Source organism: Micromys minutus, assembly GCF_963924665.1.
Source record: "Micromys minutus genome assembly, chromosome: 23".
Lineage (NCBI taxonomy): Eukaryota > Metazoa > Chordata > Mammalia > Rodentia > Muridae > Micromys > Micromys minutus.
This window is the reverse complement of record NC_137958.1, coordinates 48923267-48949854: the sequence shown is the minus strand read 5'-3', so window position 1 is coordinate 48949854 and position 26588 is coordinate 48923267. Positions and strand designations below refer to the sequence as shown.

The 26588-nt window shown below is 36.6% G+C and overlaps 1 protein-coding gene across 1 annotated transcript in view; it reads left to right on the top strand.

Annotated features, from left to right (window-relative positions):
• Window positions 1-9545, top strand: part of GRM8 (glutamate metabotropic receptor 8) — a gene marked incomplete at its 5' end in the record, with an annotated part of 794384 nt that extends 784839 nt beyond the window's left edge. Inside the window, 2 exons of the mRNA XM_080936530.1 lie at window positions 1653-1899; window positions 9060-9545. Coding sequence (XP_080792656.1) covers window positions 1653-1899; window positions 9060-9109 — 297 coding nt within the window. The 3' untranslated portion in view covers window positions 9110-9545. The remainder of the gene's footprint in view (window positions 1-1652; window positions 1900-9059) is intronic.
• Between the last annotated feature and the right edge of the window lie 17043 nt (window positions 9546-26588).

Genomic DNA, 26588 nt, shown 5'->3' with positions numbered 1-26588 from the left:
CAAGCAGTTTACTTGTGTATAGTCTTCTCTCTACACTTATACCATCTAGGATCCCTTGTCTAGGGAACTGTGCGATCTAGACGAGGCTGGTTCTTCCCACATCGGTTAACAGTCTAATGACAATCCTGGATAGATTATGTGAACAATCCACTCTGATGGTCATGGTCTGTCATTGAGACTTTCCTAACATTACATTATAACATTGATTATAGATTATACCAACTTGACAATTCAAACTAACCATCACATACTTTTTAGATTAATACTGTGTGGTTTACAAAAGTAACTAATTAAGATACATTTTAAAAAATCTACAAATCCAGTTTCTGAGTTTATATAATTTAAAAGTTCATTGAGCTCTAAATTCTCTTTGTTTTTAGTTTGAATTAACTCAATAGAATCTATGTGAGGCAGTACTTATGATAAATCAATTCAAGAGGTTTTAGAATATTTATGGGTGTAGTTTTAACTTTGTCATATTCTTTGCCCCCTTCTTTATGATTCTTTGTAAATTTATTCCTTGAAAATTTCAAACAAGTCCACAATACATTAAGATGCTATCTATTCGCTACTTCTTCCCCACAGATACATCTCCTTCCCAATATCATGTTCCTTACAATTCCTGTATTTCCCATAAGAGCATCAATCTTATTGACATGCAAAAAGGAATGAACACAGTGAAGGAATTTTCAAAATATGCTGCTGAGACTCCACTGCTAAGACATGTATCTGACATCTGAAAAAAGGAACTATTTCTTTTTCTTAAATACATATATATTATATTTTATATGTGTGTGTGTTTTGCTTGCATCTGTGCCTCTGTGCCACATGGGTTCCCAATACCCACTGAAGTCAGGGAAGGATGTTGCATCTCCTTGCACTGGAGTTTTGGATGGTTTTGATATACTACATATGCTGAGAATTGACCCTGGGTTTTCATCAAAAGCTAGAAGTTTTCTTAACCATTCAAAGTCCTTAATTCCTCTCAAAGCTCTAGGAGGAGATTTTTCACATTTGGTTAAAAAATAGATTTATATTGATGTGATATAAACACTAAGAAATCCCAAAAGGTTTTCATTAGATAGGTTGTTATAAAAACAAAAATTAAACAAACAAACAAAAAAAAAAAACCCAAGCCCCCTTATCATGTTTATGCATTTTGGTGTGTAAAACTTCATAATACTGTGAGAGCAATGATGATGCAGAAGCAATGTATATCATGATGACCTATACTGCTGTACTGTCTCTGTCTTCATTACATGTAATATACTCTGCTTAAGCATTGTGATAATCATTTGGCCCCCTGGTACCTTTGTAAGAAAATGAGTTAATGAGATGTGTTAGTCTTCTGTCATATTATATTTTGTCCCCTTCCTTATTTTGTTTATTATATAAAAAGTAGCATAATCTCCACCCCTTTCAGTTTGTTTTAAAGACTAGGAATTTTAAAATACAAAATCACTCGTCTTTACTTGTAGTTTGTCATAAGGAAAGTTTGACTGCAGTCAAGGGCAATTGCAGTAAATATTCTCCAATGTAGCTATAGGAGAGAAACTGGAATAATTTTAGAAAATGCTGTGTTATTTGCTTTATCTCCTTCTCATCAGACTTAATAATCATGATTCTTTTTCTATTTTTTTTCCTCTCCTCAGATGTACATCCAGACAACAACACTTACTGTCTCCATGAGTTTAAGTGCTTCAGTGTCTCTGGGAATGCTCTATATGCCCAAAGTTTATATTATAATTTTTCATCCAGAGCAGAATGTTCAAAAACGCAAGAGAAGCTTCAAAGCTGTGGTCACAGCTGCTACCATGCAAAGCAAACTGATCCAAAAGGGAAATGACAGACCAAATGGCGAGGTGAAAAGTGAACTCTGTGAGAGTCTTGAAACCAACAGTAAGTCATCTGTAGACTTTCAGATGGTCAAGAGCGGGAGCACTTCCTAATAGATGTACGTTGAACCTTCTTCTACTAGTCTTGGGAACTATGCTACACAGTTCTATGTCCATAGTGGCACATACAACCTGAGACTGCAAGAACAGTCAGAACCATTGGATGAGAGCTAAATGTTTACAGATGAGTAGTTTTTCCCAGCACACAAACTTCCCACCTGAGGTCTCTACACTGAGGTACTGAAGTGTAGCTCCTCCGTCGAGGAATAAATCCTAAGGCTTGACATTTGGATGCTGTTTCCTTTACAAAATTCATTTCTGAAAATTGTAGGAATCATTTTTCAATATCTGTTGCTTTGGTAGTTGCTTCTTTTTCTTACCTTTGAAGTGATACTTGGGGACTGAGGTAGTCCAGACCTTACACAATTAAAGGTCAAGTTATTTGGGGAAAGTTAGAAAAGAGTTCCTTAACACATAGAGTGTAGTCACTGTAAGTACTTGGTTCCTTGAGGTTTTTGCTTCTTTTGAATTTTCTTGATTTTTTGTTTGAATATGTTAATTTCAAATAAGCCTCTAAGGCCACCTGACCCTGAATACAGAATACTTCTGACTACTTTCTTCATCTACATTTCTTTTCTCTGTAGCTGACTCAGAATCATCATATGGTAACAGTACACTGCCTTGCAGAATAATCCTGCAAAATTTAACTTGACAGTTAAGGCTTTTTTGGTATCCATAAAAGATATAAACAGGTTAGCTATTTGTACTGTAAAGATTTAGAAAGTAGAACATAATAAAATTTTATTTATATTACTTGGTTGTATTTGCAAATTAAATATAAATACATTAAATATGAAGTTTTTAGTCTAGAATACTCTAGAATGTCTCAGTATTTTTTGAATAAAATAGTATAAGTTTTTATTAATTCAGTATACAAATTTTTGGTAGTGTTACACATCTTTAATCCCAGAAATTAGGAGATTTGGCCAAGATTATTGTGAACCTGTGGTTTGGGCTATATTATAAGACCATGTATCAGAAAATAAAAATATCTAAGAAAGAAAATACTCCTTTCCTCCCAAAATCTTTGAGCAGGATATTTTCTCTTCTTGGTATTCTTTTGATATTGTCTTGGGGTTTGTATTTTTGTTAAGAGCTACTAAAACCTTGCAAACTCTTATAAGGAAACAGTTCATTCAGGATGGCTCACAGCTCAGAGGTTTAGGCCATTCTCATTGTCTTAGTCAGGGTATCTTTTCTTGTGCAAGACATCATGACCAAGAAGCAAGTTGGGAGGAAAGAGTTTAATCAACTTACACTTCGACATTGCTGTTCATCACCAAAGCAAGTCAGGACTGGAACTCAAGCAGGTCAGGAAGCAGGAGCTGATGCAGAAGCCATACTGGCTAGCTCCCCCATGGCTTGCTCAACTTGCTTTCTTATAGAACCCAAGTCTACTAGCTCAGGGATGGCACCACCCACAATGGGCTGGGCCCTCTTCCTTTGATCACTAGTTGAGAAGATGCTTTATAGCTGGATCTCATGGAAGCATTTTCCCAACTGAGGATCCTTTCCCTGTGATAACTACAGCTTGTGTCAAGTTGACACAAAACCATCCAGTACACTCATCATAGCAAAAAGCATCGCAGTATGAGGCTAGACATGGTACTGGAGAGAGCTGAGAATTCTACATCCCGATCTGTAGTCAGCAGGCAAAGAGAATGAACTACCAGGACTGAAACCTCAAAGACTTTTTCCAGGGACACATTTTCTCCAACAGGGTCACACTTCCTAATTGTGCCACTCCCTATGAGTCTATGTAGGCCATTTCATTCAAACTAGCACAGACTTTAAATACAAAAGGAGACTAAGAATTGGCTTTATTTGGCTTAATTACTGAGAAATGTATAGTTTCCACTGGGTTGACAAATGTTTCTCTGAGTTAGGCTATCTAGATACCTATGAACATTGCATATTGTAATGTTTATGCATAGAGATAGTCTCAGATATATTGACATACATAGTTAGCTATTAGCTTATGGGCTAGTGAGTTAGCTGAGTGGGTAAAGGCACATGCCACCAAGTCTGACAACCTGAAGTATTCTGGGACCTACTTAGTGGAAGGAGAGAACAAACTCCCATAAGTACTTTGACTTCTACATACACTCAGAGGGGCACACATACATACATACACACACACACACACACACACACACACACACACCCCAAATAAAATCTCAGTTTGTATATACAAAGAAACCTGTCACAACTCCACAAATACTTCCCACACAGACACCAATCCTTCAAAAGCAGCATGTGAAAGGGTAAGAGCTGACATAGTTGGATGGGTTTCAGTAACGCACACCTGTGGTCACTTCTCATGTTAGACAAATACTTTACCAATGACAGGGCTATTAGCACAATGCCAATGATTTGGGGGGCAGAACATTTCTGTTCTTCAGCCTGAAAGTGCCTGTCTAGGGATTTTAACCTGTGCAGATGCCAGTATGCTGCTCTTGGCACAGCACCTGTTCAGTGCTGGCACTGAAGGCATGAATCACCGGAGCCCGTTTGACCCGCGTTTTTGTGGCAGTCCAGAAAAAGACATAATAGGGTTTCAAATGGAAACAACTAGCATTTTGGTGGAATAAATACCAATCATCGCAGGCCCACCTAAGGAACATGATGAGAGGAAAAAGGAATCAATATCTTCTCCCAAGCTCCTGAAGAGCAAACGTTTCCCCTAAAAGTGAAATATCTATTGTCAGTGAATACTGGTCTCATGGTGTTAAATAATCTCAAGCACTGGCTATTTCCTTGTTATTTTTATTGTGGATGCTAAGGCAGAAATCATATAACCAGAGAACACATTTCTCTCATTTATCTAGAATAAATAAAAAAAAAAATGATCACGAGCATGAAGGCTTAGGAGGGTAAGCTTATTATATTCTGGAAGAGTTAAAGTTCCCATTTGGAAGGCGAAATCAGAAAAAAAAATAAAGATAATTTGAATTCACTGCTTGGATGACAGTTTGGGATATCATTAATACAAGAGAATTTGAAATTAAAATAAAGACAAATATTGTTTTGGTATACACACCTTTATTTTAGTATAGGCAGTATTTTGGTAACTGTTTCCTTGGCTACTGATCTGTTGCTGAAAGTTTTGGTTATGACTAAATAATGATATATCCATATTCACACATATGTGCAATTCATTACAGCTTCTTGTGTTCAGAAAACATATTTTAAGATTTAATACATGTGTATACATGTATGTGTATGGATGTATGTGTGACTGAGTGGTATCAGTGAGTAAGGGTGCCCATAGCATCCAGAAGAGTGCTTAGGATACCATGGAGATGAAGTCATAGGTGTCTTTCAGCTGACATGGTGCTGGAAACAATGTTCAGGTGCTCTGGAAGAGCAGTAACTGTTCTAAAGTACTGAGCAATCGCTCTAGGCTCAGAAGGCTCACTTTAGAAGTGAGTTGTGACTCTCATCCCAGACTTCCTTGCCATTTGATTAAGATCTGAGAACTTTATGTAAAATTTTAAGGACACCTAAATCTAGTCACTGTCCTACCTCTTAAGTGTCCTATGATGTATTGACTAGTAAGTACTGTAGCAGTTGCCATTCCTTTGGCCTATGAACGGAGTACAGCAAACCTGAGGATGTTTATTATTGGCCCCTGGTTTTCAAAAGTGTATAGACACACAATGAACTTTGTCAAAACAGTTTCCCCATTGGTTCATCTGCATATTTTAATTCATTCTGATCCATGATAATTCTAAAATAATGAGTCATGGAAATTATCTGTCATTTGTAGTCATCTCTTTTCATTGCTTCAATTTTATTTTCCTATTTTGAATTTTTTCTCTCACAATGTACTCTCATTATGTATCCCCTTCCTCTACTCCTACATTTTCCCCACAACTTACTTTCCCCTCTGGATTTACTCCCCCACTTTCTGTCTCTCATTAGAAAGTGTCTCCTTAGGGATAATAAAATAAAAATCAGATACAATAAAATAAAAGACGAAAGCATCAAACAGAAAACACATTGGAAACTGAGGAAACAAACAGATGGGAGTCAAAGAAAAGACTCAAGAAGCAGATATCAAAGCAGAGACTTACACTTTTCCGTGTTCAGAATATCCTAAAGAAATAGCTAAACTGGAAGCCATAATACATATGTAAAAGACCTGTGGCATAAAAAAAGAGAGAAAATATCAAAAACATATAAATATAATTACAAATCAATACAGACATAAATAAAATAGGCCGGGGAACTAAGGTAAGACGATTCAAACAAATAAACAAACAGACAACATGCCAGTAAAATGGTTGCTAAGGACATTCATCCTGACTCATAGGTCAGTGCTCGCCCAGCCATCATCAAAGATGCTTCTTTATGCAGAAACTGGGAACAAACATAGGGAACCACAGCCTGACATTATCCCAAAAGTTAGAGACTGTGGGACCCTCAGCCCCAAACAGAATGTTTCCATCAAATCTCTCTCATCAGAACCCAGGCAACAGAGGAAGAGGATGTGGAATGTCTGTAGGCGACAGAGAGGATGGAGGACGCCAAGAAAACAAGGCCCTCTAAATCAACAAGATCGATCGGTGCATATATGAATGCAGAGACTGCAGCAGCCTGCATAGTTCCTTCACAGGTCTGCAGCAGCAAGGGTCCTAGAGCTGAAAGGAGATGAGGGCACACGCCTCATCCCTGACCCAGAAGTCACCTCCAATCGATAACAACTTGCAAGTGAAAATTTGCTCTCTTCCATCCCATGCCCTCTTTTCATTTTTTAAAATTGTTTATATTTTACTTGTTAATATTTTCAGGACTGATTATTTCATACTGTGGAACCAGTGGGTGTACTCTTCCGTGGGATGACTAGTTTTGCTTTCACCATTCAGGATTCCTTAGTTGCCTGAACTTTTTTGTCTGTGACGGAGATTCACTGGATCCACTTGAGCATGCCCGGAGCTGTCCTCAATCTCGCTCAAGTCTCTTTTCCTTTCTGCAGTGTACAGCTTTAATAAATATGTTCTACACTTGGAGACATTTCTGACAATGTGGAATAGCGCCGAAAGCTTAGCGACCCCTGTACTAGTTCGTTTTCTAACTCACTGCAGGTATTCTTCATCATAGCTACACGTAATTAACAAACAAACCACCAAACAAACAAAAAAGTCTATCAGAAGCAGAAAAAGTTTGCATTTTCTTTTCTTAGAAAAATCTAGAAGCACAAAATGTGTTATGAGAATCAGAACATGAAAATGGAAATCAACCAGTATAAAAAGCATTGCGCCTCACTTTGTACACGCACACACGCATGCACACACGCATGCACACACGCACGCACGGATCAGCTTATCTCCTGGAAAGAGGTATATTATCCAATAGGACCACAAAGCATGAGATTCTGAGCTGTATAACCACACTCATGTAAAATCTTGGTGTGAGCACAATTTCATAATCTAAGTTTTAGGAAAATAGAAAAAGGATTCCTGGAACTTCCTGAGCAGCCAGGCCTACCTTAATCACTAGTTTCCTCAACTGAATAAAGCCTCTGGCGTTCATTGCAGGATGATTACTTTTAAGTGACGTTATTTAAGATTGAGCTCTGGCCTTCCCATGCATGCCTGTGGGCATGTGTGTGTGTGTGTGTGTGCGCGCGTGTGCGTGCTTGCATGTATGCACACACGCCCACACACATTCAGACACTCAGAGACACGTATCACAGAGACATATAGAGAGACACATTCAGAGGAACATATACAGGGGTATACACATAAACATACAATCTCTCTCACACACACATGCTTACATGCTGACCTGTAACACATAACTAGAAAGGGGATAAGGCACAATAGTGTTTTCCCAAACTAAAAATTATTCTCCAAAACATTCTCTGTCTCTATGTATGGAGCGTGAATTTGCTTACTTTTTATTCATTTTAAAAAAATAGAATGTAATGTCTGGCTGGATTGAAATCCACTTCTTTCCCCTATGCCGTGATAATAATCAAGTGTGAAGAGTGAAGATGAATTTGTGAGTGACCTAGTTTGAACATGTACTTTAAATAAAAGTTACTAAAGCCATATATAATTATCACCTTTTTGGACTGGGATTATTTCAGTGATACACTTAGCATGATTTTCTTCCTTGTAATCTGGATGTGTCAATTACCAGTATTCAGAATGACTGAGAGATAAGTCTGATTATCAATTACATACAATGGATAGCTTTAAGATTTCTGAAAGTACTCACTGCACACAACTATATCAATTATTCAATAACATTTCATTCTGAATTAAATTAATGCATGTGTAGGTTTTTAAAAGTCATTACTGTAGTATTAATCTTAGAGGAGGCAACAATTTTGAATATTTTCACAGTAATGAAATGTTTGAATCCTGCAATTATTTGTAGTTAGTCTTCCCTTCTCTGGAAGTGTCAGCACGAGTGTAGATTAGACACAGTGTTTTGTTGTTCGTATCTTTCTAACACTAATGAGGGTTGTTTTATAGTAAGATGAACAGAAGAGTTAAATATAAATTTATCGACTGAGATTTTATTTCCATTTTCCCTTAGTCAAAATTTAAAACACCCACAAATATCTATTGGCTGTGTCAATATTTAGTGAAGAATGGTATGTACTTGAGATTTTTGCACATTAATCTAAAGTTGAGATTATTGTTAATTTTTAACTGGAAGATAAACATTGTCAAGGCACCACTAATTATTGCCATTTGGTGATGAGATTCACTGAAGTGAATACAGCCTTAGTCTGGTAGATTTTTTATGCCTATTTTGTAGAACATTGGTGTCCTTTTAAAGAAGTGTATGAAAATTAGATTTGTTGAGGCAACATGTAAATATGATTTCACTAAAGTTTTCTAACAATTTGCATTTTTTATATTTATTCTTCTGCTAAATATCCACCTACTATACATTGGACTGGGAACATTTGTGGCTTAGCAATTTCGATGAATTTCCCATTTGATTTGTAGTGCATGGTTTAAAATACTAAGCAACATATTAAAGAAATCATTATCATCAGATGGGCCTAGCAGAATTTGAATTTTGAAATTGCATAAGCAAAATAGTTATTATACAATACTAATTTGCCTTAATTTTTCTTAACAGCTTCTTCTACCAAGACAACATACATCAGCTACAGCAATCATTCAATCTGAACAGGGAGACGGCACCATGTGAAGGAAGGTGCTGTGTGTTCTTAAATATTGAACATGAGACTGCAAAAACGCACTCTGGGAGATCTCCATAGACTACAATCAATCAGATCAATAGTCTTGTAAGGAACAAAAATTAGCCATGAGCCAAAAGTATCAATATTGAGGAGCAAAGAATCCCATTTTTATACAATACAACCAATGAGTGTCAAGCTAAAGTATTGCTTACTTGTGAGCAGTTTAAAAAAAAAAATCTCAAATGGAAAACTAATGTTAGCTTGTGAAAAAAAAATGCTGTTGAAATAAACCATGTCCGATGTTATTCTTGTAAGTATTTTTCTGTGATTGTGAGAACTCCTGTTCCTGTCCCACACTGTTCAACTTGTATAAGCCTCTGAGTCTGTTTCTTGTAATGGCTGACTGGATTGAAGCCCTGGGTTGTGCTACACAATAAATGCAATGATTGACGCATGCAATTTTTATACAAATAATTTATTTCTAATAATAAAGGAATGTTTTGCAAATGTTCAGCGTTGTTTCGTTCCAGTTTTAAAGCAGGACAATGCTCTTTCCAGCTGATACTCCACAGCTATTAGATGCTTGCCTGGTGTCTGGTTTATTCTACCTCCTTCAGGAACATGGGTTTGGATTTTTTAGTGCTTAAGAGGAGACTTTTATTGTTCTATGAAAAGGTATCACTGTATAAGACTTTTGTAAATAATTTTTAATTCATGTAATAGATTTTCATATCAAGCACTCCTATAAAGAACCTAGTTGTAGCTTGGTATAAATTTTCTCAAGTTGTTATAACTGACCGTTAAGCTTTACTTCAGAAAATATGAGAATTGTCATGGAAAATATATTACCATATGACCAATTTGCTCCATATAAATTCTAATCCAAAAGCTTTGCATACCGAATTATTCCCTATTATGTGATATAAACATTCTCTCACCTGGGCCTAGAAGTCACCAAAATCAGCAGAGTAATGGGCCTTACTAAGGTCATTCTTCAAAACTCTGAATTAGCATATTTATTCCCCTGGAGTCATTAAAGAAACCACAGTTCAGATAACATGTCAATGAGTTCTTATTTTCCAAATGAAAACATTCATTGCTTCATAAAGCAGTATCATTAGAGAGAAAACAGGAAGCCTCTCTGGTGCTAATAAACTATTCCAGGGCAGATAAAAAGAATCTGTTAACAGCTTTCAAATCTGTGACCATTTTTGTCCTGAGTTCCTCTATTACATACAATCCCAGACATCCATCAAATCAATGGGTCTCTACAACCATTTTGTTAGTAAATGTTCTCTATGCTGAGTTAGCTGAGATGGCTCATTGCTTTCCTTATAGATCTAAAGAGCCATTTCTGTAGCTTCAGCCAAGATATTAACTTTATTTAATTGATAAGGTTCATGTAGCATCATGAAAACACTTTTCATACATAGAATCATTTTCTATATCCCCTAGAAGATAGATGACAATTTACAGAAGGAAATGCTTATCTTCTGGCTTTATGTTAAGTTTCTCCAAATAGTCTTTGTTCCTTACAGATAACATTTTAATCAAATACTAAAACTGAAAGTATGATTCCTCAATATCAGAACTAGGGAAATAAAACTTTTTAATCTATATCTAGGCTGGGTGTGCTTTCTAGATAAGACCTGGGCTGAGACAAATAAACCTAACATTGTATGTATATATTATTGTACCATATGGCTCAAGATTGTTAAAGATGACAAAATGTCTTTATTTTAAATTGGCCGGTTTCTTCATACTGAAGATTTGGATGTTCATTAGATGTTTTTATTTGGTTTTAACAAATATCTGTGTTTAATTATTTCATTTCCTTCCCAGGGAAAAGCTCAGGAGCATTTTGTGTATTGACTGACTAACCAGGGAGGGTGTCTGTGATGGGGTGACAGAAAGCACAGCTGGCTCTTGGGGCAATTGGAAGGGTTTATTAGTATTGCTTCAATGTTTTAGAAAATATGAAGCACTACTCATGCCTCTTCAAAAATGCTGTTATTAAGAATTTACAAATGGGTTCTTTTTACCTAAGTTTACTTTTATAAACAGCCTATAGCTATTTGGTTTCATACAAAGCCTGATTTAACTCATAGTAACATGCTTAAGAGCTCCAATGCATTTGCATATTTTATATTCTTCTCTGATATTGCTCCATTTGGGAAGTGTCTCCTTAGCAGGGGTCAAAACCTTCCAGCACCTTCTTACAGTAGAAACTCGAGAATTCTACCCTCCACTATGGTATTTTGCAGAAGGAATTTTTCTGTGAGCCCAGAGGGAGTTACAGGCTTGGACAGGGGTAGCGTCCTTTGAGCAGGATTTAGCCTGTATTTGGTAGTGGTCCATAAGACCTGTGATTTAAAATGAACTGTCTGTGTCCCATAGATAAGCAAATTCAAAGTTGCACACAAAAAAATACAGTATTGTATTTTTTCGAATTGACCTTGTGTTTTATTCTGGACAAGAAATGTCACATCTAATCTCAGCATGCCAGAGGGAATGCTAAAAATGTAGCCTCAAGTAATATTCAGAAAATGTCACTTGTAGACAATGAGAGATGTATTAGTGTGACCTTGGGCCAAGTCTGACCTGAGTTTAAAAAAAAAAAAAAAACAAAAAAAAAAACTAGCTGATGATAGGGAAAACTAGAGGCTTAAATCAATGATAATATGTCACAGACTAATTCTATTTTTTAAGCAATTTTAAACATGAGGATAACCATTATGATAAGAACAGGGATTGAAAGGTTAATTTAATTCAGTGTGTTACAAAAATTAACATTTAAAAATTAACAATATTTTCTTTTATGTTTTGATTACCATAGTACAATGTACTTAACCAAGAACATAATTTTTTGTTCGTTTTTTTTCCCTGCTTTTGACTCGGTATTCTATGTATTTACATCTGCTTTTTTTGACACCAGAAATAGGAAGAGTTTTCTAACATGTTATGCCACATTTATGTTTCATTCAGACTGTGGGTAGAAGTGATTCTTAAACTTTTTATACACTCATCCTTTTTCTCATTTAATTTATTGAACTGTTTTCATCCATTTTCTAGAATGAGATGTCTAAAGGGAACAGTAAGTTTGCTAGGGAGGAAGAGGGAGAATATTTCAAATGGTGTCACACTCTAATCCTGAGAAACCATTATCTGATGTGTTCCTTTTCGCCTCTGTGGTTGTGCACCACCTGTTGTGGTAAATATTAAGTAAGAATCTGTTGCTATTCTCCTCTACCATGCTGTCAGCGGGCCACACAGCTGCATCTGTGCACCCCAGCTCCTTCTCTGCCACGTGGTCCACGAGCTGCCTGGTCTCAGCTGTCTCCCAGCCAGCCCGGAACTTGTCTCGAATTCTCCACAGCTCAGTAAAATCACGACTCACACAATCAGTAACTTATCAAACAGATTTATATGTTAAGTTTCCAATCCACAATCCATCCACACAATAAACTTACAACCAGTTGACAAAGACATAAACCGCTCACCTAGATAAGATAAATTGACATGTGGAAATGCATCCCTTAGAAATTATACATAACCTATGACTACTCAGAGCCGCGCAGGCAGACAGGTCATCTTTGTCTTCCATCTTGAATCTCCTGCTTCTTCTCCTCTCCTCCTTTCTAGATTTTTTTCCCCTGCCTACCCTTTTTCATCCAGTGATAGACTTCACCTTATCCTGGACCTGCCTTGTTGCATAATGACATCATCCTACAATTCGTGACCTCTTAGTATATATTACATGCACACACACACACACACACACACACACACACACCCGTGTAATATCAATTTGCAGTTGTGAAGTAAGTGCACATAATTAGTCATGGATTAAACCTTATGAGATAAATTTACTAGATCTCAGAATGGTTTTGAACTCCAGTGAAACATACTAGAGTATGTTTTAAAACCTTATAACAAAGGGTGAATGAGCAAGTCAAACATTTTATTTACTTCATTACCTTGTAAAAATTGAAGGGATGGCAAAAGTGGCATAAAGGTATTTGAGACAACACCATTTGTTTTATCATATGAAGTGAATCCTAATAAGGGAGTGAGCCTTAGATACTTCAGTGAGTCTTTGTCACTCAAGTCATTCACTCCATTGGGCAGATGATTTTGGATTTGTATTAGATGAAATCTCCTAATTAACACTTCTATCTGATGTGTTGAAAGATGTTACAGCACAGCAGTGGAGGAACACCCTTGTAGTAAATATTAATAAAAATAGTTTATCTCTCATCGGCCCCGTGGTCTCACTTCAAGGGCCTGATTTTAGTTCAGAGCCGTGCGAAACTCTGTCGCTCAGTCCGACCCGCCACCCGTGTCTCACTTTGTCAGCGCTACTCCCTTCCCTTGCGGTTTTCCAATGCCTCTTTTCCGCCCCCGTCCCTGGGTGTTCGTTTAACGTAAAACCCAACACAAACACAACTCCATAGCCTGATGGATTTTCATGTGGGTTTATATGTTCAATTCTCAACCCACAAACCCTAAATACAAGATTAAATCAAATAGACAAAGATACAAACTGCCCTTTTATATGAGATATTAGACCTATAAAATCCTTAAATGTTTATAGCTATTTAATGCCAATTAAGCCCACCTGGATCTAACTCATCTTTCTGGAGATCCATCTTGGAAAGTCTCTCCTCCCTTGTCCTTTGACCTCTCCTCCCTGATCTCTCTCTACCTCTCTTAACCCTGTCCAGTCACTAGCTCTCCTTTATTTTACTAATTAAAATGAAAAGGTTCAGATGTACCTTATGAGTATATGACTAGGCAGCCCTTCTTGGGGAAATGGAATTAACATTAAAATGCAAACAGCTTCAGGACAATCTACATACCCTTCTTATACTCTCCCTATTCCCAGGCATTAGCTCATGATTCTGATGTGCATGTCTCTTTATTGTTTTCCTTCTGACCCAGTAATACAACTGTTTTAACTATTTTAACTTTTGCAACCCCATACGAAGAATAACAATATCAACCAACCAAACACCCTAGGTCTTCCAAGGACTAAATTACCAACCAATTATTGTACATTTAGAGACCCATGGCTCTAGCTGAACATGTAGCTGAGAATGGCATTGCCTGGCATCAATAGGAAAGCAGCTTTTGGTCCTGTGAAGTCTTGTTTCCCCAGCATAGGTGAATGCCAGGGTATTGAGGTGGAAGTGGGTGGGTTGGAGTGGGAATATCTTCATGGAAGCAAGAGGTGGGGGTCTGGGAGAGAGGGGAAAAGGATAATATTTGAAATGTAAACACATGAAATATCCAATAAAAATATTTTAAAAATGGTGACAGAGTTTGGTATTTGCCCATGGGATGGATTTTATTTGGGTTGGTTATTGTTTGGTCAGTCCTTTAGCCTCTGATCCATCTTTGTTCCTGCATTTCTCTTAGACAGGACTCATTTTGGGTCGAAAGTCTTGAGAGTGGGTTGCTGTGCTTATTCCTCTCCTGGAGATTCTATCTGACTAAAGGAGGTGGTCTCTTCAGGTTTCCCACTCTTCCTTATCTCAGCAAAGGTCATCCACATTGATTCCTGAGAGCCTCACCCATCTCATGTCTCTGGGACTGCTTAGGGATTCCCTGAACCCCTAACCACCACAGGAACCTGCAGATGTTCATTCATTCTCTTTTCTCTCTGTATCTCTCTCCCCTCTCTATGAACACTTGAACCTACCCACCCCATTCTCTTCTTGCTCCCCTCTGACCTGCTTTACTTCCTGCCTGTCTTTTCTTACTATTTTATCCCCTTCAAAGTGTGATTGAAGTGTCTTCACTTGGGCCTTTTTTCTCGTTTAACTTCTTTGGATCTGTGAAGTATATCAGGGGTATTCTTTGCTTTATGGCTAATATCTGATTATAAGTGTGTAAATGCCATGAATGTCCTTTTGGGTCGAAGTTACTTCACTCAGGTTAATATTTTTTACTTCTATCCATTTCCCTGCAAAATTTGTGATGTCCTTGTTTTTAATAGCTGAATAGTATTCAATTGTGTACACAAAAGCCATTTTCTGTATACATTCTTCAGTTCAGGGACATGTGAATTTTTTTCCAGTTTCTGCTATTGCAAATGAAGCTACTATGAACATAGTACAGGATGTGTTCTTGTGAGATGGTGGAACAACTTTTGGGTATATGCCCAGGAGTAATAGAACTCGGTCTTGAAGTAGAACTAACCCCAATTTTCTGAGAAACTGCCAGATTGATTTCCTGAGTAGCTGTACAAGATTCTAATACTCCCCCCCCCACACACACAGACACACAGCACAGTAGGACTGTTTCCCTTTCTCCCCATTTTAACCAGTGTGCGCTGTCACTTGAATTTTTGAGCTTAGCAATTCTGACTCGTATAAGGTGAAATCTATGGATTGTTTTGATTTGAATTTCTCTGGTGACTAAGCGCATTGGACATTTAAGTGCTTCTCAACAATTCCAGATTCCTCTGCTGAAAAATTTATAGACCCTGAAAGACCAATTCTTAAGTTCCTATAGAAAAAAATTCTCAGATAGACAAAACAATCCTGAACAATAAAAATATTCTGGAGGACTCATCATCTCTGACTTCAAGCTGTACTACAGAGCAAAGGTGATAGAAACTGCATAGTATTGGTACAAAAAAAAAGACCAGATAATCAATAGAATATAATGGAAATAAACTCACATACACAAGGACACTTGATTTTTTTGAGAAAGAAGCCAAGCCATACAATAAAAAATGGAAAGCTTCTTCAAGAAATGTTGGTGGTCTAACTGGAGTTCTGCATGTAGAAGTATATCATCCTGGACAAAACTTAATGTTCAAGTAGATCAAGGACTTCAAGCAGATATGGTAAATATTGTGGCAGAATTAGTAAAAAATAGCCTTAGAACATTGGTACAAAAGACAAACTTCTTAAACAGAACACTAGTGTCTCAGGCTCTAAGATCAACAATAGATAAATGGGAATTCATGAAAGTAAAAAGATTCTGTAAGGCAAATGACACTGTTAAGAAAAAAAAAAAACAGCAGCCCACCATCTTCACTAATCCTACATATGATAGACAGCTAATATTCAGAATATAAAACGAACTCCAGCAAACCAAAAATCCCAATTGAAAAGTGGTGGCCAGTGCTAAGGAGAGAATTCTCAAGCTCCATTTTAATAGAATGTTTTATGAATTGAAAACTAGTTTCTTTATAGTTCAGTAATACCATTGAGGATCTTTACTAACACCCAGGGAAGAAGCAGGAGAGGCAACTAGAGCATTCATAATTATGAAGTAGATGAAATGTGGTTTATTGATTTTTGCCTTTTATCTATCATCTTTTTTATGTTCTCCAATTTTCTTGTTACACTTGCTAATATCTCCCAAATAGCTAATGTCCTCAGTGCATATTCTAGATCCTCAGAGATTGATACTTTTCTTAGCTTTATCTTCTAACTCATTAGCAGTTTCCTGGGAGCCAACAATTCAATGCCAAATGATGGATTTATATTAAGCATTTCTTAAGCAACATTCACTAAAATATAAGGAGGTATTCTAGGGGTTCTGAGAAAAATAATTGAAGCTTAATTTTAAATAATATACCTTATTAAAATAATCAATTCATTTATTTTACTCAGATAAAATGTTGCAGAACATGGATAGATACTGAAAACATAACAATGGATCAAAAATCTGAGACCTCATGACCATTGTATGTTGACAGAAAGGAAGAGAAAATATGATAAGTGAAAGGAAGTTTTGGACAGTAATAAATACTGACAAAATAATAAATGGAAAATACATAAAATTATGAAGTGTCATTGTGAAGTAGAGGGTTGGATTGACATTTTAACTTGGATGATGAAGAATATCTCAAAGAGTAGTGTTTGATATGTACAGTATCATGCTGAAGAAAAATTCAGGGATGAACAGCAAAGTGGCATGTCCTGAGTCAGAAGATCATCTAGGCTGGCTGTTTGAAAGACCGAGTTGATTATGTGATTGTAATATTTTGTATGTTATTGAGAAACCTTTTGCCTCTGTGGGTAGAAAACCAGCAGAGTGTTTTGAGCAAAGAGATGACATGACTTAATTTTAAGTGAGCCCTACTGACTTCTGTGATGATGAGGGATAAACCAGAAGAACACAGTGGCAGAAACTCAGGTGTCTGTCAAAGGACTTTGATGTGTTAGGTTAGACATGATCATCATTTGCTGGGAGAGGCACTGTTGGTAATGTAACATGGCTGAGACTAGATGCATTTGATAGGGGATCTTGCTAATGAATTAAAATACTTTGAGGAGAAAGGGTGATTTCTGGACTTATCATAAATCAGTGATAAGACTTCCTTGCAATTGATGAAGATGGGTTAGTTTACAAGGACCATAAACTCAAGGCAGTAGAATTACTACAACAGTGTATATACCCATATACATATACATATATATATATATATGTATGTGTGTATGTATGTATATATATGTGTGTGTGTGTGTATGTGTGTGTGTGTGTGTGTGTGTGTGTGTGTGTATTTAGAGTGTATATACTCTTCTCTTTCAGGCTTCTCAATTTGCATTTTAAAGATGTATGAATTATTAACTTGAATATCTCCAGAAACCCTGGCCCAGCTTTGGCACATGAAAGACCATGAAGACTATCATGTGTTCCTCTGAATCATATATCAATTCTTTTGTAGCTATTTTAAAATTTGTTTTGTTGTTTCAGTTACTGCCATTTTGTTCTGTTCTCTTCCCTAACTTGCCTGAGAATCTTTGGTTTGTCTTTGATTTCTACATTTCTGTTTTTTCTTTATCATCTCAATAAGTAAGTGGCTCTTCAATACATTTGTTTTCCTGAAACAGAATTAGTGGAGAGAATGGTGCCTGGTTTCACCACTATTCAGAGCCTGAAAGAGCGCATTGCTTTAGTGGCTATTTGATCTTCTGCATACAGTACATCTCTCAAGGCATTGCCTAAATTTTCTTGCATCATTTTATCCATTAAATTTTTACTTTTTCATTCTTATAATGAGCATAATGTGAAAAATTATGTGCCAAGACCTCCCATTAATTTGTATGTTGTAGGTCCATGGTCCAAGAATGGAGTCCTGAGTGCTTTTGAGAAAACTCTAAGAAAAAAAGTTTTGTGACCTCCCTGTTTTTAAAACACTGAATTGTTCTTGAAATGCATCTCCTTGCTTTTCCCAGATAGAACAGAAAGGAATAAGTTTACTTCAGCTGTTGTTACTCATTTGCCTCTGGGGAAAAAATATATTTTGCCATGTTCAAATTGACCATGTAAATATACACAGCAGGAATTTATGAGAACTGTGCTCAGGTAACTGTAGTTCCCTTTTTAATTACAGTCAAAGTCTCCCATTGTCCAGATAGCCTCCTGGGCTCTGCACACAATGGAGGACTCCCTTCATTAGCACAGCTTTGCTTTATCTGACCATAATTCAACAACACTTCTTTCTACCTTTGGAATTTCATGTAGCCTTGGCTGAGATTACAGGCTCACCTTTCTTTTAACCTACAAGAACTCATTCAGATCGAACATGGGATTCGTGAAATGCTTCAACATGGTAATGAAACATTTTGATATCATAAGTCTTCAGCCAATGAACTATGTCCATACTGAATATTCTGACTCCCACACCAACCCCAAAATTATATAAGCCTTGAATAGTCCTAAGGAAAGTTGATTTGCTACCTTGCTGCCGGTCTGTTTTGCCATTTTCATATGTACTCACAGAGCTTTCGAACCCTGTGTCTGTTGCCTCTGCTCCCTTTGCCCTCGTGGTCCACCAATATTGGTCATGTTCCAAGGGCAGGGAGTGTCACAGGTGACCTTTCTTAACTGTCAGAGTATAAACTGTTTGATGCTCCGAGTAAATTTGGCTATTGTGTGATTCTTTAGTCTCCTACTAGATGGAGAAGTTAACAGGGTATGTAATACTAGAATTTGCTTCAATAATTTTACAATAATTATAATAGGCAAAAATATTACTCACCTTCTTCCAGGAACTCTTTATAGCATTTCTTGTTTTTCAGGAGTTTATTTAGTCTGATGAATATGTTTTGGATAAATTGAAGTTAGCCTCAAATTCCTATCTCATTAGGAATTTGTGTTTTATTGAATGTCCCCTGGGTACAGGTTTTAGGATTTCATGCTCAGTAAAAGACCAAAGCAAATGTAGGCCATTTTCATCATGGTTCATGTTTTATTTTGTATACTATATTTAACTCATTCTCAAATACAAAAAAATAAAATAAAAAGAAATTAGGAAATATGGCAAGACAACTTGGGAGACTTATGTCTGTTTAGTTTCCAGTTACCAAGGTTACATAATTTTCCATCTTTAAGGTAACTTTATTCAGTTTATCCAATATGTTTTTAAAGATGATTTTATTATACCCCTGCTATGGCAAGCTATGATTGTTTCTTTCATGTACAAGTAGATTCTTAGTTAACTAGTGAATAAAACTCTTTGTAAGATACAGCATGGGAATTTTGCCCATTGTACAGAACTAAGATAGGAAAAATTACTGACTCCTATGTGGAGAACAGTGATAATTGTCTGCTATGCACAGGTATTAATTAATATAAGTCTGTAGTTCCAGGTAGAGAGCACAACAGGTATATGGTATAGTAAAGTCTGCAGGAAATGCATATTCTTTGTTCATGAGCTCCATGGGAATTTGGGGTTAATTTCCTGGCATGACAAATTAGAAGAAGCCTAAAATAGGCTCATACAGTATTTGTTTTAGTTTACTTCATCTTTTTTTGCATTGTTTTTATTACCAAAGTGAAAAATATTATGAGTCTTTTGGCTGTTCCATTATTTCTCAGGAAGAGAAAGCAGAACACAAACTTTCCTGGTTTCTGACTGAAGCATAGGCTAATTTGGGAGAAAGATTTTTTTTGCCTTTGCAATTTTAGGTAAGATTAAACTCTGAATATCTTCCAGAGTTATATGGATCATATTTTATAGAGACAGACTGCCTGAATATAATCAGGTGAATCAAGCAAAAATATTCTTTGTATCATCCTCACATGGCACAAATGAAGACTTATGATTGAAGTAGAAATTTATCCAAACTATTCTGACCATCCTACACAGAGTAATACAATCCATACTGATATCTTGATGATACTTTTTTTTATAAGTGCTATTACAAACTGCTTTTAGATAATTAAGCAATATGAGTTAAGGGCCAGATAGCAAATTCTTTGCTCTGAGTTAATTGCTGGGGTGCTTGCAAGATATTTTATTTAGAAACAGCTGATATCAATTAATGGACAATAGTCTAGATTATTTTACATAGATAGATAGTTTTCAAAAAAATGTCAGAATTCCAGAAAATGTGATATTTAATGTTACTTATTCATTATATATTCATTTGCTGTTGAGACATACCTGCTTCTAACAGCTCCCCATTTGAGAATTTAAAGAAGCAGCTGAGCATTTGTATCACCAGGTGAGTTTTTACATTGTGGCTATATAGCCACTGGGAAAAAATTACCTATTTTTTCTAGAGACCTGTACTGTTCTTGAAAGTACACACATTACAGGTTAGGACAGCTTCCTTCTGCCAAGACAGTGTAAGCTACTCATTAGTAATTCCTGTTTCAAAATTCTTGTCAGATGATTCTGGGCCAGAAGGCTCATGTTTGAGAGGATAGTTTTCAGATAGTATACAAGCTAAAACAAGAACATAACACATATGGATTTATAAGCCTTTTTAATGTTAGGAAAAATAACAGAATATACTATTTAATTGACAAAAATGATAGACTGGGTGTTAAGTATATTTTGTACTTTATAACTTAAACAATGGTAATAGTTATACTTAGTGTATATTTGAGGGAAAAATTTAATTGGACAGAAAAGGTAAAATGTGGCATTCCCTAATGAATAAAGATTTCAGAGGACAAATCACTGGGTGAGGAGTAGGCAGGAATTCTGGGTTGAAGAGAGAAAGAGGGGAGGCAGGCGAAAGATACTTCTTTTTGGATGGGAGACAGCGTGGATGCCAAAATGTAGGTAAAGAGGCCCAGTTCTGGTGGCAGATCTGTTGAGATCTACTACAGGAGGATTTATAACTTAGAATGGCTTACAAATTAGGATGCCAGCTGCTGCATTCAATGATTGTGTTACCTGTTGATTCTAAACTCAGATTGTGTGGTGTTTCCCTTCACATAGCAACTCAGCTGGGTTCCAGAAAGAAAATTATGGTGACAAAGCATGGGTTTGAGAGAAGTGCACCCCAGCTAGCCCTGTGAATTTGGAAGTGGAGGTGTGAGGGTGGCATGGCAGAGACCCGCCATGGGAACTTATTAGCCAGGGAAAGAGATTTCAGAGAGTTCTGGGTCAGAGAGTCTACCAGGGTGAGAACAGACCAGGCCGGCCTGTACGCCAGCGCTTTGTCGGTGGAAGCATATAATTTTTTATTTAATATTTCGCTCAACAGTGCATTATTATTATAATGTCATCTGCATTGGAAGATTGACTCTAACAACTATTAAAACTCGGTGTCGACTCACATGCTAGTATTGAGCCAAGAATAGAACTTGGAGATCAAGAAGTCTGGGTGAACACCCCTCTGCTAGAGCAATCTCTGCTCAGTAATTATCATTTAGTGTTAAGCATTATTGCTACCCAGTGATTATTTACTGGATCTAAAACCTTCTTGCTGTTTTCAGTAGAAGTTGTGTGCATTCCCAAAGTCTATCATAATGTGAAATTTTGGGCGAGGTACAATAAAAAGATTGCTGGTGATCTTTCTGACAAGCCAAAATCTTCTAGGTCAAAGAGAACAAAGAAGGTGTTTAGACACTCAGCTAACAGTCCTGTAAGACTAGAGTCAGTGATCAATTTGAAAAAAAAAAGCAGTCTTTCAAACTGTTTTAAAGTTTTAGATGTGTAAGTTCTAAAAGTTATCTTCCCTCTTAAAGGTACCCCACTCAAGGACTTCCCCACCTGGGGAATCCATTCTGTCTATAGACTCCAGACCTGACACATTTGCCCTTGCCAAGAGGCACTTGCTGACAGGAACCTTCTATGATTGCTCCTTGGGAGATTCAGCCAGCAAATGACCAATACAGATGTGGACGCTTAGAACCAACTATCAGACTGAACTCAGGTACCCTGGTGTGGGAGCTGGCAGAAGGTCTGGAGGATCTGAGGGGGATTGCAACCCCATAGAAACAACAACATCAGCAGCCCAGACACTCAGTGCTCCCAGGGACTAGACCACCAGCCAAGAAATATACAGGGATGATCCATGGCTCCAGAGACATTGGAGACAGAGAATGGCCTTTTCTGACATCAATGGGAGGGGGGCCCTTGGTCCTCTGGAGGTTTGATGCCCCAGCATAGAGGGATGTTAGAGGGGTGAGGTGAGAAAGGTTGATTGGTTGGGGGAGCGCCCTCATAGAGGCAAAAAGGAGGAAGGAGAGGGAGGTTGTGGGGTGGGGGTTTTGTGGTAGGGTAACCAGGAAGTGAAATATCATTTGAGATGTAAACATATGAAAGAATTAATAATAAAAATGATAAAAATGATACCCAACACAAGATATCTCTCTCTCCCTCTCCCTCTCTCTCTCCCTCCCCCCCTCTGTCTCTCTCTCTCTCTCTGTGTGTGTGTGTGTGTATGTGTGTGTGTTTGTGTGTGTATTCTCACATGGGTAATGAAGTAAAAGTATACTCCATTTACAAATGTATATATAATAAAAATTTCAAATTTGCAAATTGTTATATATTTTGTATCTTTGAGCTTTGAATATGATTCTCCATTTGCAGAGATCTGAGATCTGAAATAGTTATATAATGTGTCCTTGGGGCTGTGGGGTGGGCAAAAAAGTCAGGAATGATGTTCTGGACTGGGTCAGCAAGCCAGAACACAGAAGCATTTGTGGGCTTATGTTTTAGGACTTAACTGTTATGAAGAAGCTGAAATAGTCTATTGGAGAAAAACAAAACCATAACTTCACAGAAAGTACCTACATATAAATATACACGATAAAAGCTTTTAGCTAAATATGGCAGCTGTCTTCTATTGAAGAGGGACTTTTTTTGTACTAGTAATCAACAGGAGAGGAATTTAGAAGCTTCTACTTAATTTCTAAGTGTATTGACTGTATACTATTCAAACACAATTACCATATTATGGGCCTCATTCTGCCTACAGAAAAGTGGAATCCTTAATGTGAATAATAACAAGAAAATGTCACTTTTGTACTTTCATTATCGCTGTTAGCTTTAGAAACATAGGAGTGTGTTAAAATGTATTTAACTTAATTTTCACCACTTATACATAAAAATGATTTCTTTTTTCCCCATCATTTTCTGTTGTGAGGTTAGCATTAAAACCCTGAACAAAATGATTCATGGTGAATTAAGCTAAATAAATGCCTCAAATTGCTGTGGACATGCAGTAATCACAAGGTTCAAGTATGCTATGAAATTGAAATGTTTAATGGGGGCATTTTATTTAATGGAACCATTTTGTTTAAAGCCTGTGCAAAGGTCACTTGAATGGGCACATGTTAAATTTTTTAAACTTGCATTATTGGGAAAAATTACAAAGATTGCAGACCTATTTCTTTTTTCTTTATGGAACTAATGACTGCCACTGTTAACAGATCCAAAACTGTGTGCTAGGCAGTTCCCAGGTGTGAGGGGACAACATAATGCTATAGTTAAAGGGCCTTCTAAGCTCCGAGCTGATTCTACTCATTGATCAGCATGTCTCTCAAACCTCATCGCAGAAGCTTCTTGAAGCAAATGCTGATTAACAGAGATCTAAAATTGTTCCATGTGTTGAGATTTAGAATTATAGGATGCTCTAGATGGGACATCTTTATCAGATATAACCCCAGCTTGGCTCAGGAGTCCTTGTAGAAGATGAGGCAGAGAGATTGTAAGAGTCAGAGGTACTGAACTTATATATCAAAGAGTTCATTGTGGACAGGCCAGGGCCCAAGGTTGCTCACATGATTAACTGAATGCCCAAGACCTGCACAAGATCAAGCCAGAAGAATCCAAGCATGGACAAAGAAATAGTTCACAGGGTCTCAACACTAGGTGAGGACCTATCGCCAATTGATGGCTCCTTGAGAGGGGTGTCTGTTTTCTTTTCCTTTAGGAGGGCTACTTTCATGAGACTAAATATGCTCCATTACATAGTTCTAAATCATGCACAAGCATGTGGCATTCAATGGATTCAATGGCAGAGAGAGAGAGAGAGAGGGAGAGAGAGACTAAAGAAAGAAATTAATTATAAGAAAATGTTAAAACATTTGTTATAAATGCTCAACATCCCTAGTAATCAGGAAAATGCAAATCAAAACAACCCTGAGATTCCACCTCACACCAGTCAGAATGGCAAAGATCAAAAACTAGATGACAGCACATGCTGGTGAGGATGTGGAGGAAGAGGAACACTCCTTCAATGTTGGTGAGAAAGCATGAAATGAGGAGGGAAAGTGGTGGTAGAGATGAAAGAGAAACTGTATGAGGAGAGAGTCTGGGTTAATTTGATCAAAATGAATAATATCCACATGTAAATTTCTCAATAATAAAAAAATCATTGTAAAAAAATTCAAATATTCCATTAATGTTTGTACACATTTTTATGACAGGTTATAAGTGCGAGATGGCATGGATTCTTCACCTACTAAGATAACTGGTAGCATACATTTATACTTAAACATGAAGTATGTGCATAAATTATATGATATATATCCACACATGGTGATAATTTTATACTTAAACATGATAATATATGAATAAATTGTATGATATATATCCACACATGGTGATGATCCTCTAAAGTCAAATTTGATAAACCTCTATACCTATATGTGAATAAGTAATTTTATAAGTTGAAAGGCAGATACAGGGAGGATCTGCCATTATTTTGGTCATATATCTCAAACTAAGAGTGAAAATTAAACGAGAAAGTTTCCAGTGTTTTGAGTAACTCCAAAGTTAATACAGCTGGCAAAATTCATTAATTGTAATGATTGTAGATAATGATATTACATAAAGATTCTACTTTAAGAAAATTGGAAAAATTTTTAAAGAATAGCTCATCGACCCATTTACACACCATAAGTTCAGAGTCATCTCTTCTTGTTCGATATTTTTTTACTTTAAAAGGGTTTTATTTTGTTTTCTTTAGTTTTTCCGATTTTGAGGCCAGTCTGATTTACAGAATGAGTTCCAGGAAAGCTAGGACTACACAGAGAAAACCTGTCTCAAAATAAAGTTTTTTTTTTTTTTTTTTGATTTTTTTTTTCATTTTATTTTTGGTAAGTGACACTTTGTATAACCCAGATCTCTAGAAATCCTTATACCGTGACTCTGCTTAAAATATCAATATTAATGTTTATGGGCTAGAGAAAGTATTTGGAAAGTTTTTATTTTCTTTCTTTTATAAGATACTTTGTTTATGAATACTTGTGTAAGTATGATAAGTGAGTTTTTTCAGCACTTTGCTTTTTTGTTGCATGAAGATAAGTGGCTAAGGTAGCAGAAGATCTTCATTGTGAAGCCAGACCTCAACAAGCTTTCTCTTGAATTACTCTCTCCTACAGTACTCCAATCAGTAGATTCATATTCAGTCGTAGTTAAATATGAATAGTAGCAACTCAGAGGATAATGAGACAGACATGAACTTAAAGCACTGTGGGCAGGAAGCATATAAAAATGTGTCTTAAGTTTGAAACTGTACTAGAGTATAAAGGCAGGTAAGTGATTTTATATGTTGTAGAGATGGATCTTCCTCTGAGGGATTCATTTGGTTCAACTATAAGAGAATTCAACCACTAGTCATGAAACAAGGTTTGAAATGATAGCTGTGTGTTCATCTTGTGTGAATGTTCTACATGAGTGCCTTTGTTTTAGTTTATCAAAGTATGAGATGGCTTCTTGTGTGTGTGTGTGTGTCTGTCTGTCTGTCTGTTTGCCTATCTATCTATCTATCTATATATATATACATATATATATCTACCTACCTATCCCTATCTATCTTTCTATCTCTATCTCTCTATCCCTATCAATCTCTCTCTATTTCTGTCTGTCTGCCTATCTATCTATCTATCTATCTATCTATCTATCTATCTATCTATCTATCTATCTATCTCTAACATCTATCTTGTTTGGCAATGATTTGCCAATTACTTACATGTGCAATTCATCCTATCAAGGACTGTAAGGATTACAGAGTACAAGTGACAACATTTGTAGTCTCAACTGTGACAAATATTAGAAGAAAAGCTAAGAAACACTAGAAGGTTTCAAAGCACGGATATATTGTCTTTGTGAGCATCTGCCCTGTGCGTACCTTTTGAAGTACATTATATAGTTATTAACTTGCTACTTAACAAAATTTAAAATGTTAGTTTGTACTAACCTGAAACAAAAATCATCTTATATTAAACAGAAATCCATGAAAAATCATGCCACA